Source organism: Pomacea canaliculata, linkage group LG3 (genome assembly GCF_003073045.1).
Source record: "Pomacea canaliculata isolate SZHN2017 linkage group LG3, ASM307304v1, whole genome shotgun sequence".
Lineage (NCBI taxonomy): Eukaryota > Metazoa > Mollusca > Gastropoda > Architaenioglossa > Ampullariidae > Pomacea > Pomacea canaliculata.
The window spans coordinates 42,907,835-42,924,854 of NC_037592.1; the positions used below are offsets into that span (position 1 = coordinate 42,907,835).

Below are 17,020 nucleotides of genomic sequence, written 5' to 3' on the forward strand. Positions count from 1 at the left end.
AGGGAGGACGTCCGTTGTCCGTATATGACTGTCTTTGTGGGAGGGAGGGTAGAATGCGGAGTCTGATGAGCGAAGATTTGGGGCAGGAGTGTGGACAGACAAGATTTCAGTAAAGTAGTAGGAGGAGGAGCCTTCAAAGAATCCACAGCATAGGGTTGAGAGCTTGTGGTCTATTCTAGCCATTGAACACACACAGTCAAAAGACGTCCACAAAGCGAAGATTTTAAATACTCTTTTACATGCTCAAATTGTATCTGGTATCTGCAATGTGTATTTTGGTGAGAAACAGAACACCTAGCAGGACTGGTAGCTTAGGTTTATTACTATTTACAGATCAATGCACCAATCTGGAATGGGTCACAAAGATCACTTCTACTATCTATCATGACTTTCAGTTCAAAATCTGTTCTGTACCATTGTGTCTGATTTACAACATTTTCTCAAGAATTGGGTCTTCTTCCATACTGTATAATTAAAGGCCTCTCGTGTAGCTTGAAGCCATTCACAAGTGTGAGGGCATCTGATGCTGTTTTCACATCTGAAACATAAAACTAGCGTACAGTCTTTTGAGCTCTCATCAACAAAAATAATAGACTAAACAATAAAGTCACAATATATATGCATTATGCTGGTGTAAGTACTCTTGTTACATGTGTTAAACAATATTCCACACATCCAAATGCACAGAATCGACATACATCCAAATTATCCTCCTAGTTAAAAACAACGAACCTAAGCAGACGCACGGCCAGCTATTGAGCTGTACTGTACTCACTTTCAAACGTGATGAAAGCTTGCCCTCTCATTCTGCCCGTCATCAGCCTGTACACAATGGGGGGTCCATCAGGCTTTTGGTAGCGACCAAACAGTGAGACAAGGTCCGCTTCACATGTACGACTGCACAGGTTCTTTACATACAGAACCTGCATGAGAGGAAAAGCAGCCACTGATCAGTGTCACAGGCATGCAGTTTGCACAAGAAGGGAAAAAAAGCTTTAAACTTAAGATCAAGATTTACTCACACAGCAACTGCAAATACTTAAGCTCTTACCAGCAAACTGGAATAGACTAAAAGACTGGAGTAGACTAATAGAGTAGAAAGAACGAGGCCCTATCTGCCGATGCTGCAGTGGCTATCTCTCAAACATGCACTAGTGTGTGTGTGTTTGAAAGAAATTATCAGAGTTGGAAAAGAACTCAAGCTCAGCACATTTAATTTTGTTCCTTTCGAAGATGATATGAGTAACATGTGGAGGCAAATGTAAGATAATTTTATTTTACTTGAGACATGTTAAGACGTGTGTGCATGAATGGGGTATATGAATTATGAAGAAATTTCAACCAGTTCCCAGGAGACATAATAGACAGCTCCCTATTTCAATAATGGTCATGAAGGAGAGAATACATATACACTGTATTGACAAAATAACATTGCCAAGAAAGATTTATAAAATAAAACAAAAATTAAAGTATTTCCACATCTTTTAAACACCTTCATTCAAAAATTCCTTCTAGCCTCCTTTCAGTGCCACAAAACAACATGTAAGGGGAGGAGGGTAACTTACAATGCACTAGTAGCAATACAACACTCATACAATACCAAAAAAAAAGCTTACATTGCCTGGACTACCAGCTTCATAGTTTTCAAACTTTGGTAAGCATCTGATTTCGTCTTCACTCAGCCTGTTCTCTATAATATAGTCTTGCGGCACAAATTCTATATGTCTCTCAATCACTTTCGGTTTATGAGCTTTCTCCTTTGCATTCTCAGCAGCGCTGTTGTCTTGCAATTGATTTGTGCAAGTTTTTTCATGCACTGCCAAAGTAGGCATCTGTCTATTTCTCTCGACATCTTGCTGTTTAAGTCTGTCAAGTTTCTCATCAACAGTAACTGACTGGCTGTCCCTGGCACTGATTTTATTAATACCTGATGACTTGGCTGATAATTGTTGCAATGCTTGTGTTTCCTCTCGAGTCAAACACCCTACAAAGTCTTGCCCATGTGAGCAGCTGTCACTCACTCCACTTGAAATATCGTCAGAGATCACAGTCGGCTCCACGTGTTTCAGATTTTTCTTGCGATGCCTCCTCTTCTGTTTTATCTTCTCTTGAGCACGAGCTTCAATGTCAGCCAACATTTCTGGAAGACAGTTTATAGGGTCACTAGATACTCCAGATTTTGGGGTTTTCTGTTTTGTCAGCAGACCACCGATTGCTGCAGCTTTTCTCTCAGTTCCACGGAACAGGGATTTCTCCAGATCGAGCTGCTGTCGACTCAGTTCCTGCACGCCTCTGAACGTATTAGCCTGAGTCAGAAGTGCTTCCTTCTCACTGATTTTAGCTTCGATTGCTTGAAGTCGCTCATGCTTAACAGCTGGGTTTATTGTCATAGCTGTACTCTGCGTGACAGAAAAGAAGACAGCAGTCAACTGAAAGTCTTAAACTTCACATTTACTATTGTCACAAACCTGCTGTGTTATTTTTTTTAAATTTCTTTTTTATAGCCGGAAGGGGACAGGAAACGTAGCTGAGGATGTGAAAGACAACGATTCGTGGTTTGTCGGTATCAGCAGTCTGTTTGTCGAGGGCGTCAGTACCGGTAGAGACTGTTGTGTTAATTTCAAGTGGAGACTGTTGTGTTAATTTCAAGTGGAGACTGTTGTGTTAATTTCAAGTGGAAACTGTTGTGTTAATTTCAAGTGGAGCTGTGGGGAACTGCCTTGTTTAGATTTGCTTTGTGTTTTCTTTTTCTTCAAATTATATTGTTTTATTTAAAATTTAAATTGTTGTCATGTTTTTATTTAGTTATCTTCCTCATCTGAAAGGCACTGTAGAATGCAGGTGACAACTATATTTGTGGTAATATCATTCCTGACCAGAAAAGAAAATGATGTATCATGAATTGTTTGAATTTGTTTATTTTCTTCTTTTCTTTTATTTTGTTCATTGGATGACATTTCTCTTGAGACATATACCACACAACTCAGATTTAGATAGCAAACCTCACTTCAGTCCCCTGCCCAGCTTGGTAAAAGTATCAATTACCAATTTCTTTGATTTATGCTTAAGTGAGCATGAAATGCTGACTTAGTATGCTTGTGCCAGTCTGCAACCACTGAGTGAAATTCAATAATACAAAATACAGTCATCATACACACACACTCAAACACTTTGTCAAACCTGAGGATTCTGATTATGAGTAGGTCTTATTTTAGACAAGTAAAGTCTAATTTCATCATCTTTGAGCCCACACTGTCGCAGCATTTCCACACAACTGTCAGTGTCAGCAACAGATGAATAGTCACCAAGACTCATGATCCCCCTTATCTCCTTGGTATCAGGCTTGTACTGGCCTGCTTTTTCGAAATGGTGCTTCTGGGTCAAAAGCCTAAAAGAAATCACAAACATGAAGAACAAACTTTGAATAGAATACCTTTCTTTCCATTATATCTTAAGTCTATGCTTCATGAGGCTGTTATCTTGTTTGTATGCATACCCAATCTGATATACCATGAACACGTTAATATGATGTAAAGCTTACCAAATGGCACTGTACACTGTAAATATACACAAACATGTGCATGCAAATGTCTTTTTAAATCATACGGCTGCTCAATGGTATGTACATACATATGTACATGCTCTAAGACTATGCAAAACTGGCAGTCACACACTCTCTCTCTGAGACCAACAGACAAAGCTGAAGATCACTCTCCCTTTCTTTCAGCCAAGAAGGCAAAGTTGGCAAGCACTCTCTCTCTCACTGAGATCAGTAAACAAAACTGGAAAAGCACTCACTCATTGAATGTGATGTCTTTTCTCAGTTGTCTCTGGGCCATTGCTTTGAGCTGCCTTTCTCCTTCTGTCTCAAAAGTCTCACCAGCTGTCATCCAGGATGCAGGTGAAACACCTGACATGCTTATCACTTGCCCTGTCTGTAGGCGCTTAGGGTTTCCACTAATACCGAAACAAAGAAATGTAACCAATATCTCTGTTTTATTTTATTATCTCCCCTGTTTTAACTAGTTAAAGCAACAAATTTTCAAACAGTAAAGTAAAAATAAAACGATGTGAAATAAAAGGGTTACTATGTCAGAAAAATACTGAAGATGTAGAAACATTAACAAAATCAGCAATCCAAGTCATAGATAGTAATAAGTACATGTATCTACAGTGAGAGAAATATGTAACAAATTCCTTACACGTTACAAACCAAGCAGTAAAAAGAATCCTAAAAGCAAACAAGAACCCACCCAAAAAACTCATATGAAACCAAATGAATCTGCCCACTCATGCATTCACACTCATTTTTTATTAGTATGTATTACATCCCTAAATTTAACAACATTCACACTCAGTTTTTTTTATTAGTCAATATAACATCCTCTAAAATCAAAAACAAAAGATCATCCTCCATGTTTACCTACAACTCCATACATTGTGAAATATATGTCTGGGCATACATTGCTGGTAAGCTCCCAAGTATGGAGCACCAAGAGTGAAATTCTCTCTCTACAATGTATTCTCTAGCTATATAATTCATTTTATAATTATAGAATGCATTCTTTAGCTATTCATTAATTCTACAATTTTAGAATGCATTTTATAACCATAGAGAGAAAAAATATGTTTGGTACTAAAACTAAGCCTAAAGTACTTCAGCACAGTTGAGAAGATTTTTAACTTTCCCATCCTCATATAGAAGTATATTCTGCATCGTTGGGACCTCTATCACAGCTTCATCGACTTTAAAAGGGCTTTTGGCACAGACTGGCATGATGGGGTGTGGCATGTGATGCGAAAAACACCGAAAATGATCTCGTCCAAGTCGTGGAAGTGCTCTATAACAGCTGAACACTACAAACGACCCGGACAGGCCATTACACATGAAATCAGTGTGACCTACAATATTTCGCTATGACAATAACAAAATTCCATCTATTTTTTTCAAATGTTATTTGTTTTATTGAATTTATAACAAGTGTGCATAATGATTGCAGTAGTAGCAACCCGGAGTTACATTACACTGTATAACAAAAGTGCCCACAGCGATCAGCTGGCCTCTACACACGTTTTGATGACGTCACATAACCCCGCTCAATAGTTGTACAACGTATTCTATCATTACTTATAAAATGAATTGTACAGCTAGAGAGAGAAATATATCAATTCCCATCTTGTGCCCCACACTGAGGCGCTGAGACTTGTGGCCGCAGTGTAAGACAGACGACTGTTCGTGTACGAAACTACTGTGGTGGCTCTAGGCTGACACCCACGACTAGCTCTGTCTGTGAAGGTGCCCTCCTGAGTGACTCCATCGCTCGGTCCACGCTCACAACAACCAATAATCATGTCCACGTTTTGGAGACAAGCTGGCTTGAAGTAAGTTTGTCAGGTTAATTCTAAACCAGATGTGTTATGTGTTAATTTACTATTTGTTTCTCCGTTACTGCAGTATTTGACAGCGCCCTATGCTGCTCTTGGCCTCGTGAAATCACTTCAGCAAATACAATTTACTAGTCGACACAGGTTTATACTACTTGAATATATATTTATAAAAGATATTCAGGTCTGCGTCTCGTCACTAGTAACACGAATAAGGTAGTAATGCAATCAGTGAAAGGACAGGGCATTCTGACGTTCATTGTGCCATCTTGTATATTGTACCTATTCTACCGGCCTAGGACCACAGGGGTATAGAACTAGTTAAACGTTCAACGAAAAGCTACAGCTCTATGCGATAACAGATACAAAATTTGCGCCTCCCCTTTACATCCATGGATTGATTTAAACAATATGGCTCAGGGTCCAGATATGTAACACATTTTGAATGTAAACCCTTTCATGCCTTAAATCTATAAAGAAAAAAAAAACAAACCCAGCAATCAGCATTTAAATAAGATATAACTGTTAAAGCCAGACTTTTGTTCTTGTCAGCAACTTTTTATATGCGCTGGTGCACTCCATCTAAATGGCTTAGGAGGGTTTTTTTTTTAAACCAAAATAGTTTCTACATTTGCTTCCTTAGAACACTTGTAGAAACGTGCTATTATCTTAGGTCTTATCTGTGCATGATTGTTAAGATAACATAAAAAGCTGATTTAAAGTGTGAAGAAGACAATGTTAAATGTTTTAAAAATAACTGATAGTAACACTCTTACCCTGGACATATATGTAAATCTATTAAGGTAATTCTGATAACTGTGATTATGAATTATAATAACATGACCACTGCACACAAATTTATCTTATCAGAAACACATTAACTATTCCTTCATCTTATGGAAATTTTCATCAACCAATCAGTTCACAAATCTGTGCACCACGGCTATGTCTTCTTAATTAAAAACATGTAAGTTAAAATTTCCGTGCTATTATACTACATATTGATTTGGAAATCCATATGAATTAATAAATGTTTCTGTTATATATAAATAATTCAGTTCACAAATCTGTTGCAGCTACATCAATTATTCACAAATCTGTGCACGTGTAGTACGAAGGTGCTTGAAGCCAGATTTACGTGCTCAGGCTGCTCCCCGTGATGAAACTGTCATCAAAACAAGCAAGTGGGATAACGGAAAAGTTGTACAAAAAGGTAGGAGATAAAATGACTTTGACTGGTTGATTTTTGTTTTTAGAAAGCAATATGTCAATAGAAAAGATACTAGCCAATTAAAAATAAGTTGGCACCAAAATCAAGGGCAGTTTTCATTGGTTGGTCATTCAAAGGTGTAAGATGCTGGAATATGACATTTACCACAGTTACTTTTTTCTTTACAACTGATATTAAGTGACAGCAGTGGCTGAGAAAACTCAACATTCATCCGTTGAATTTACTCGTCCAGAACTTTTCTTCTATCTACAATCTGTGTGCTCTAAATTATCTGCTCTTTTAAAACTGGTTTGCCGGAGAAACAGATTGTATAAATTTCACCATTTTAATTTTCAGCTGAGGCGGGACTACGACTAGGTGCTGCATGACCCAGCTGAAGAAGAGACATGCCATTTATACCTAGCGACAGATAAAATGTGTGTACATCAGAGGGAGAACTCCCTACTATGTCCTGTGATTTGAATGTTTCATGTTCATGGCATTTCTCTTACTTTCAAGATTTTCAATATTAAATTGATAGGAACTTTCAGACAGACTTGAGGTTTTATTTTTGCACTGCCAAAATAGATCTGTGAAAGCTTTTGAGTTCAAAGTGTGAGATGTGTACAAAATCCAAGCATTAATTTTATCTATTGTGCAAGAATGGGTGATCTGGTGGCATGATGGTTAGCACCTGTCACCAATACGGTGAAGGTTGACTGTCCTGGGTTCACCTCTCATCTTGGGCATGCTGTTTTTACCCTGTATGTCGCATCTGTTTGCAAGGCTGGCTGCCTTGCCATGATACAACCTTAGTTGCTGGCTTGGCGTAAAAAAAAAACAAAAAACAATTCCCTCCACCTATCGTGCAAGAACCCTAAACAAAAATGGAGGTGTGTAATATTTTATCTCCAAGTGCTAAATTACTGCTCACTGTCCTTGAGGAATATTAAGATTAAATTATCTTCCCTCAAAGGACATATTCAGTCGAATATGCCTGACATACTCTGAATAAATGCCTTAAGTAAATTGTACTGATCCAGTACCAGGAAACCACAATTATATGACTGCACTAAATATAAAGTTAAAAAAAAAACAGCACAACAAGCAATTACACAACTACCAATCCAAAATTCAGAAAAAAGAAAATACTCGTATGTTGCTGTTCCAAAGCCATGCTTGTGGTGTTTTACAAAACCTACTTACACTTTACAAAATGTAAAATGTTCCATTCGTCCTTTCCCTCTAGCCCAAAAAAACGTGTCCACAGTCTAAGGAAAGGGATTGTGCAGACAAGTGTTACACAGCCATAAGCGCAGAGTTCTTGCTATCTGAGAATGCATTGTGATTCTACAATCATAGACTTAGGAAAAAACCCATCTTATAGCATATAATCGCAATGGACCACCCACCAATATGTGACAGCTCCACCAATGAGACAACTTACTAGTTCACTGCCAACTGATCACTGCTTGAATAGGATGAAACCAACTTTTCACACATGATGTCACAATTAGGAAAAAAAGAATGAAGGCTGCTTGAAGGTTTGTTACGGTGAATGTGGTTGATGCAGATATTGGATGGTATCGCAGGTCAGGATAAAAACATCCATAGGTTATTTATTGAAAATGTCAGGCAACATCCAACCCTGGGGTTTCTTATATCAACCTGCCAATTACTTAGTACGATTCTGAGATTGTAGGAAAGAAAAAGAAAAGTCGCAGGCAGAAATTGTGAACAACTATTTGAAGTTTTGTCATAAACACAGAGTAAGAACCTGTTTGGCTCTAAGTATATAGTATCAGGCTTACGAAGACCATATCATCATGTTGTATGTTAAAAATCATAATAAACAGCCATTATCACAATGTAACAGTGGTAATTGGGGTTTGTTTGCTGACATTTTAAAAAATAAAACAACGCAAAGTAAAAACTTTAGTAAACTGCTAAAAAAAAAGAATGCCTTGGTGAGCTTTTGGATGGTAGTATCTGTGATATCATGCTGCAAGCTCAGTACAGTAATCCTCACTTCGTTATGCCACACAGGAAATGAAAAAGAGCTCATGATATCTGTCAAAAAATACCTTACGTGAAGTCTTAAAATCAATTTTTGTCAGTGATCAGGTTCTCTCCCTTCTTGACTGACCCCTGCTCCTCCATCAAGAAGCTTGCATTTCCTTCCCTATCTCTCTTACTGTAAACTCTGCATCCTTTTCAGGCTATTTCAGAGAGTGAATTTATGTTACATTGTATTCTGCATCAAAAACTTGAGAAATTTAGTGACGTTCACTTTCATTGAAGTAGACATGAACTCTACGTATAACAGCTCAAAATTTGTCGAACTATTTTACAGTTTTGGCGGTTAACAAACTATATTGTAATATGCTTACAATTGAGACCCAGATAATATTAAAGTGACTTTAGGAGAGTAATTTAAATAGGCCGCGCGGACTAGGCAAATCATAGCCAGTCACTACTATGAGAAGCACAGAGACCAGACATAGCTGATAAGATAAGATAAGACTTTATTTGCCCCAGAGGGCAATTCTGTTGCAGCTCGATTAAAATTAAAATTCATACACATTTGCATGCACAAAACTATTCATGTCTCATTCATTCGCACAGCCCCATTCAAAAGTCGACGACGATGGACGAAACTAAATATAGAGAGCTGGGACTCTCTTATTTGGGAGGTTATCATAAAAGGTTTAATTTTAAGCCGTCTTCTTATGTGAGAGTGCTTGAGAAACTTACCAAGGGATGGCCATGTCCACGACAGTGTGAGGACTGTTGGATGCCTTTCGCTTCGACATTTTGTAAGTGGGCCGCAGTTATCTCCCGTCTTGAAGGAACACAAAAATATGCATCAAATCTAGCACGAATCGAAACCACACATTTTTAACTATCAAAATTAATAAGAAGTTCAATCGATACCTTTTAATATCCAGTTTATCTTTATAAAAATTTATATGTGCACATAATTGTGCATATATGAGATCACACGAGTGAACGAAAATGTTCGTATTTTTTAATTTCAAGCTTCATTAGCAACCGCAGTTTCTATGCAAGTATTTACACGAAAGTATTCAGTTCTAAAACAGTAAATGATTTCCTCAGAACCGGTTTTAAATAAATAAAGATATTAAACTCAAGAGACAATAGGACATAAAAAGTATATGGTTTAATCCCAAAAATTAACATCCGTCAGCTATATATATAAGACTTTATTCTTCCCTCAGGGCAATTCGTTTATAGTACAGTAAGTGTTTGTATCGTACAAAGTATGGTCACTGATCAGTTTAGAAATTCGAGAGGAAAAATATTGAACCATAAAATTATTAAAAATAATTTTAAATTCTTTATTTTCACAGTCACACAGTTGACATTAAAGTTAATCTAGTCTATTTACACAAAGACTACGCACAATTAATAATTAATTAAGCTATAATTAATACTGATCATAGATTCCATTATAACCAGGATTACCTTATTAAAGGTGCAGATGAATTCTTGATTATAAACGTCCAGTTAGGTTATTTAACCTCCTCCTCTTCCTCCTTCTCAGAATGGGTGTAGTAAATGGATCACTGAAAGCAGTACTTACCTGGCAGAAGGCAGACCAGAAATGCTTACCTCATTACCAGTATCAGCCTTTTCCTCAGTTCCTCTTGCAAAACCAAGGAAGAGGGGGACTGCTTCTAGAGCTAAATGCTATACCTACAGGTCTTGGTAAGCAAATCTATCATAAGAGGCAAAGATTAAAAATAACATGCATCTCAAGAAGTCAGCTAAAATCTCATTTTGTTTTTGGATGTTGGCTTTTTTTGACATTAATATCTTGCATAAAACTCCTTTTGTATTTCTGGATCATAACTAAAAATGTTTTGATACCTTCTTGTATATTTCAGATGTTTACTCATCAGTACATTATGTTTTCTTATGAGAACTTAATGTGAAATTATATGTTTGTAAAGTTAGCAATGAGCATATTTTTTAAAAACTCCGTTTTGTCTTATGGTGCTGATAACAGGTGTGAATAAAAATGTAGTTTAAGTTTAAGATATCATCATTTTTTTACTTCTGTTAAACAAAGTTTTGCTGATAGCTCTTATGCTAAAATTGAGCTTCAAAATTAAAGTCAGTCATCAAAAGTGGGAGTAGCTAGTTTGATTCCAATTTCAGACAATTTCAATGAATAGTAATCATATTAATCATATGTTGCTCAAAGCAAGAATATCCCCACATGCAATGGACAGTAAACAAGTAACAATAAAGAAAAGACATGAAAATAGAGCAGAAAACATGCCATTTTGTTACTTTTTTCTGCATAGCTATCCTATTCATCCAATGTTAATCCTTTGTCCGGTTTGTGAAGTTTCTTGTTTCATTGCATTTGACTCCACATTTGTATGTGCCTCTGATATCAATTTCATCTTGAACATGCTGGTGTATATGTATATAAGTTGACTGCCTTTTTATTGACAGCTTTCTACCACTTCTTAGTGAGATAAAAATATCTTTATTCTAGACGGATTTTTATTTTATCATCTTTTCAAAGACAGTATAATCTATTTTCAGGTTATAGGGGTGGTAATTAAAACCATTTATGCATTGACTGTTAAGCTCACTATCATTTTTCTGCTCTATATCTGTACTGTCTGATGATGCTGTTATCTGTGTCATATGCAGTTCGTGGAGAAGTGTCAGCAGAGGCCTACTGGTGGACAGACGCACAGTTTCTACCTTACAATGATGGACAGATGTTGACTACAGCAACAGCTTACCTGTCACACCCTCTTCGAGCCTGGGTCAGGGTCAGAAACGTGCCTGCAGGTCGCATTGTTCTGCATAGGCTTCAAACATCCACTGTTAGTGAGTGATGTAGTAAGGATTGTAACTTACAGGTATCAAACATTGCCAAATAATGTGTAATATAAACATTGCCAAATACTGTGTAATATAAACATTGCCAAATACTGTGTAATATAAACATTGCCAAATACTGTCTAATATAGATGGTAGGTTAAAGGCATCAAACATTGTCATATGCTATCTAGATGGAATAAGAGAACCTAGTAATGCTCTAACTTACTGGAGGTACTAGATCCTTACAGTCAATAAATATTTTGCACAATTGTGTGACGTTTACAAATAAGGTCTCCATAGACCAAGGGAAGTAACAAAAAAGGAGGGATTTAAAAACAATATTGCCTCCCCCTGGCTAGCTTATTGATTTTTAATAAAGAAAGAGATATTTTATCCTAGATTCCAGTTAGCTAATGAAGACAGGTTGCAGCATACTAATTATCACTATAATGCAAGTTTGTTGCTTTTATTGTTTGATGCAGAAGATACAATTTCTCTGCAAATTATAAAGAATTTGTGATGAAGGCAATCTCCATCAAGTATCATGAAACCTAAAGCAAATAACAAAAGGAAAAGCAATCCCCCGAACTCAGCCTCAAACAAATTAACCAGCACGTCAAGAAAGACCAGTGTTTTCAACCTTGTACTTTCAGATTCCTTCTAGTACAAATCAACTATACAACAGTCGGAATTTACTATACCTGAGCGATGTGTGTGTGCCAGATGGGGGAGGAATGCTAATAGCCTGGTGGCTTGTTCACTCTGTCAACTTCATCTACCCACTCAGCGGCCGGGTGCACAGTCTTCCGTTAGCTTCATGTCCAATGTTCAGCAGTCAGCAAAGTTTTTAAATGAGCAAAGTGTCTAAGCCTCAAATCTTCGAAGTGACCTAAAGTCACATATTTTATTTGCAAATGTATTGACCCTCCTACACAACTTTGCCAAACGTGGTCAAGCACCACTTTTGCCCCATTAAGAACAGCGTTGTGGGAAGGTAAAATGGAAAGGGGATTGGCTCCTCTACACGCCATCCACTAGATACGGCGAGTCGGCGACTCACTCACAGCTCACGACCAACCAGTTGTGAGACCTTTCCTTTTTTAATCACAATAAAGTGAATGTTATTAATCATCACTTTGTTTTCCAGGGTCAGAAGTGTTGAAGGGTACTCAGAGCACGGTCTACCCGAAGGTTCAGCCGCACCCACTAGGCGAGGCAGTGAGTTTTGCTGGGGCTGGAGAGCTCAACATCGTGAGTCTGCGCAGTGAGCCGTTGTACACCCTGATGAGAGATGGCAACAACCGCGCTCACTGCTTCTGCGCCATCTCCTCCAACGGTCTGCATCTGGCGGTCCTCTCCAAGTCCCTCGGCTTCTACTTCCTCGAGATTTTCCTGCTCGACTTCCGCTTACTGCAGCATACAAAGGCAGTGGAGTGCCACAAGCTCTGCAAGGACTTCAAGTGCAGCAGCTCGCACAATGACCATGCCGAGTGCAAGTGGTCCCCTGATGGCAGTCACCTGGCCCTCAGCTCCTCCGCTGGCCTGCTCCTCCTCGTGCACAAGATGCACGTGCAGAAGGTGCGCAACGTGTGCCCCGACCTGCTGCACGTCAACCTCAGCACTGCGGCGTCCTACGACTTTGACCCCCGCCACAGGTTTTCCCGCCTGGCCATAGGGTCAGTGGATGGCCAGCTGAGCCTGGTCAGTGCTGACTGCCATGACAACCTGAGCCTGAAGGCGGTGCTACACCAGCGAGCCACAGGCAAGACGATGGACTGCGTGCAGTACAGTCCTGATGGCGCTGCCCTCGCTGTCTCGTTTCGAAATTTTTCTGTGAAGGTCTACGACAGCACCGACCTGACTGTGGTGCACAAGATCTGCATGGCGGACTTGTGTTCTTGGCTGCTTCCTCGCGTTGCCAGCGGCCCAGACCCGGCCATCATGCGGCTGAGCTTCACGAACGATGGCTGTTGCTTAGCAACCAGCTCTTGTGATGGCAAAGTCCGAGTCTGGGCAGTTCCGCGACTGCTGACACTACAGGAAAGCTGTCGTAAAGCGATTATCAGCCGCATTCCTGTCTGGGAAATTAGGAAATGGGGACTGCCACAGAAAATGCTGGCCTTTCTCCTTCAGGACTATGTCTGATACTTAATTTCTCCCCTCTCTGTTTAATCGCATGCCATGTGTATCGAGTGGGAGGGAACATCAAAGTGCCGCCTACTTGCAGCACCTGACACGTGAGTGTTGTGAGCCAGCACCGCGTATGGTGGTGAAGAAAGTCGCACACATTGGAGAGACAGAGTTCACGGCAAGCTGACGGAATGTCAGAAGCTATTGTGCTATAGTATATCTACTCCATGACTGTAAACAGTTACTTTAGTGTGTTCTATAGTATATCTACTCCATGACTGTAAACAGTTACATGTGTGTTCTATAGTATATCTACTCCATGACTGTAAACAGTTACTATAGTGTGTTCTATAGTATATCTACTCCATGACTGTAAACAGTTACATGTGTGTTCTATAGTATATCTACTCCATGACTGTAAACAGTTACATGTGTGTGCTATAGTATATCTACTCCATGACTGTAAAGAGTTACATGTGCTATAGTATATCTACTCCATGACTGTAAACAGTTACATGTGTGTGCTACAGTATATCTACTCCATCACTGTAAACAGTTACATGTGTGTTCTATAGTATATCTACTCCATGACTGTAAACAGTTACTATGTGTGTGCTATAGTATATCTACTCCATGACTGTAAACAGTTACTATAGTGTGTGCTATAGTATATCTACTCCATGACTGTAAACAGTTACTTTAGTGTGTTCTATAGTATATCTACTCCATGACTGTAAAGAGTTACATGTGCTATAGTATATCTACTCCATGACTGTAAACAGTTACATGTGTGTGCTATAGTATATCTACTCCATGACTGTAAAGAGTTACATGTGCTATAGTATATCTACTCCATGACTGTAAACAGTTACATGTGTGTGCTATAGTATATCTACTCCATGACTGTAAACAGTTACATGTGTGTGCTATAGTATATCTACTCCATGACTGTAAAGAGTTACATGTGCTATAGTATATCTACTCCATGACTGTAAACAGTTACATGTGTGTGCTACAGTATATCTACTCCATGACTGTAAACAGTTACTATAGTGTGTGCTATAGTATATCTACTCCATGACTGTAAACAGTTACTATAGTGTGTGCTATAGTATATCTACTCCATGACTGTAAACAGTTACATGTGTGTTCTATAGTATATCTACTCCATCACTGTAAACAGTTACATGTGTGTCCTATAGTATACCTACTCCATCACTGTAAACAGTTACATGTGTGTGCTATAGTATACCTACTCCATGACTGTAAACAGTTACATGTGCTATAGTATATCTACTCCATGACTGTAAACAGTTACATGTGTGTGCTATAGTATATCTACTCCATGACTGTAAACAGTTACATGTGCTATAGTATATCTACTCCATGACTGTAAACAGTTACATGTGTGTGCTATTGTATATCTACTTCATGACTGTAAACAGTTACATGAGCTATAGTATATCTACTCCATGACTGTAAACAGTTACATGTGTGTGCTATAGTATATCTACTCCATGACTGTAAACAGTTACATGTGCTATTGTATATCTACAATAACCCTATTACCATGGAAGAACTAGTGCAGGCAGTACAATCTCTGAAGACAAGTAAAGCAGCAGTGCCAGATGTGTTGATATAAGAACTTTTTTAAACGTACTATCTCCCATTTTTGGGGTCTCCTTTTTTAATTACATATTTAATCATGGAAAATTTCCTGATGCATGGACTGAAGCCATTATTCATCGCTTGCAAAAGAAGAGTGATGTTAATCAACCGGAAACTTGCCATGGTATTTCTCTTCTAAACATCTGAAGTTCCATTCTCAACAAACGCATTAATGGCTGGATTGATGAAAACAATGTAGCAGGCGAGGAACAAGCTGGTTTCAGGGAAAAAACATAGCCCAGTAGACCACATATTTACTCTATGGCACTGATACAGAAGCCATTCATCAGGCACAAAAAACTCTATGTAGCTTACATTGACTTTCATAAAGCCTTTGACTCTGTAACGAGAAAAAACTGACAACTACTCCAGAAGAATGGTATGCATGGAAACATGTACAGAGTCATCAAAGCTATGTATGAATTTGTTAAAGCTAGAGCGAGAGTTGGTGGAGAAGTGTCTTAATTGTCCTAGAGGCCTTAAACAAGGAGAAATTTGTAGTCCTGCTTTGTTTTCCTTGTTTATAAATGAATTAACTAATTGAATACGACAGAAAGGTATTCACGACATTCAGCTTTCGTCTGATTTGATAAAGTTGATTATTTCATTGTTTGCTGACGATATTGCATTAGTGACCAATATGATAATTCAAACTTATAATATCAGACACCAGAACTAATATTTCTACCCCTATAGCCGCTGCTATCTACAAAGCATTAGATTGGAGAGCTAGGTCCCTAAGATAGCATATTTTCTGTGTTCTCCAGGTACTTGTCTTTGTAATTTACACACGTAACTTGGTATATCTACTACAATTGAAAAATTTGTGTTGATGATCATAGTATATCTACTATAGAGTTTGAGCCCCATCACCACTCGGTTACGCAAATGTAAACTAATTTCACTAATACCGGTATAAGAAACTTTTAAAACTTCGCGCCCCCCTTGTAGGCATGTCACGGCCCCCTGAGGGGGGGGGGCGCCCTACAGTTTGAGAACCGCTGCTATACAGTTTGTGTATTATCTTGATATTTTTGTGCTCCCCTCGAAACGGGCCGATGACCTATTCAAGTCTGTAGATGTGTTAACAGTTACCTGTAGTACCACCTGCCTTCTCTCTCTAACCTGTGGGTTCGATGATTGTGTTACCTGTAGTACCACCTGCCTTCTCTCTCTAACCTGTGGGTTTGATGATTGTGTTACCTGTAGTACCACCTGCCTTCTCTCTCTAACCTGTGGGTTTGATGATTGTGTTACCTGTAGTACCACCTGCCTTCCGTCAAAAGCCCGTGGATCCTTTTACACGCCTGACTGGTAGCTAGACAGCAGGATACGATTTTCGGCTGCAAAATATGTCATAATTAACAATAAACTCTTGTTTTGCGTTATTTAGGAGAAATTAGTCCTGTGAACAACTACTGAAGCAATACTTTATTGTTGTGTCACCTCATCATGTGTCGGTTCCTCGGAAGCGGGGCAAACACTGAGGTCGACCAAAGCCTTTGGCCAATCACCTCACACCTCCCTCCACCACTATCACTAAAGATTTTAAAACACAAAACATGGATATCGTGATCTTCACCATGTAATAAAGCATCCTCTGGGTTAAAGGAAAGGAATTTCAAATTCCGATACATTCCTTCCAAGTCAACAGGGACTCATCCCAGAATGTAACCGTCAAGAAAAATTGACTGTGCTAATTGAGTCGCCAGGGTCAGCCCTCCCGTGACATGAGAGATCACCTCTTCCCCATTAATAATC

General features: G+C 38.7%; 2 protein-coding genes across 6 annotated transcripts; one reads left to right on the plus strand and one right to left on the minus strand.

Annotated features, from left to right (window-relative positions):
* Positions 1-217: 217 nt before the first annotated feature.
* On the minus strand, positions 218-9,455 carry LOC112560008 (RNA-binding protein 41-like). Of its 4 annotated transcripts, none has more exons than XM_025231548.1 (6): positions 9,350-9,455; positions 3,799-3,957; positions 3,181-3,388; positions 1,617-2,399; positions 776-923; positions 218-538 (listed from the first exon to the last, which is right to left on the minus strand). In XM_025231548.1, exons 1-6 carry the CDS (start codon positions 9,406-9,408, stop codon positions 441-443), a joined length of 1,455 nt encoding a protein of 484 aa, XP_025087333.1. In that variant the 5' UTR covers positions 9,409-9,455; the 3' UTR covers positions 218-440. The 4 variants fall into 4 exon arrangements, with proteins under 4 accessions (XP_025087333.1, XP_025087336.1, XP_025087334.1 ...); XM_025231551.1 differs by lacking the exon at positions 9,350-9,455 and adding an exon at positions 5,026-5,347; XM_025231549.1 differs by lacking the exon at positions 9,350-9,455 and adding an exon at positions 4,658-5,019.
* A 191-nt stretch (positions 9,456-9,646) lies between these two features.
* LOC112560009 lies at positions 9,647-16,092 on the plus strand. 2 transcript variants are annotated; one of them, XM_025231554.1, is made up of 4 exons: positions 9,647-9,663; positions 10,161-10,324; positions 11,285-11,467; positions 12,609-16,092. In XM_025231554.1, the coding sequence occupies exons 2-4, from the start codon at positions 10,162-10,164 to the stop codon at positions 13,604-13,606; spliced, it is 1,344 nt and encodes a 447-aa protein (XP_025087339.1). In that variant the 5' UTR covers positions 9,647-9,663; position 10,161; the 3' UTR covers positions 13,607-16,092. The 2 variants fall into 2 exon arrangements, with proteins under 2 accessions (XP_025087339.1, XP_025087337.1); XM_025231552.1 differs by lacking the exon at positions 9,647-9,663 and adding an exon at positions 9,681-9,854.
* Positions 16,093-17,020: the final 928 nt, after the last annotated feature.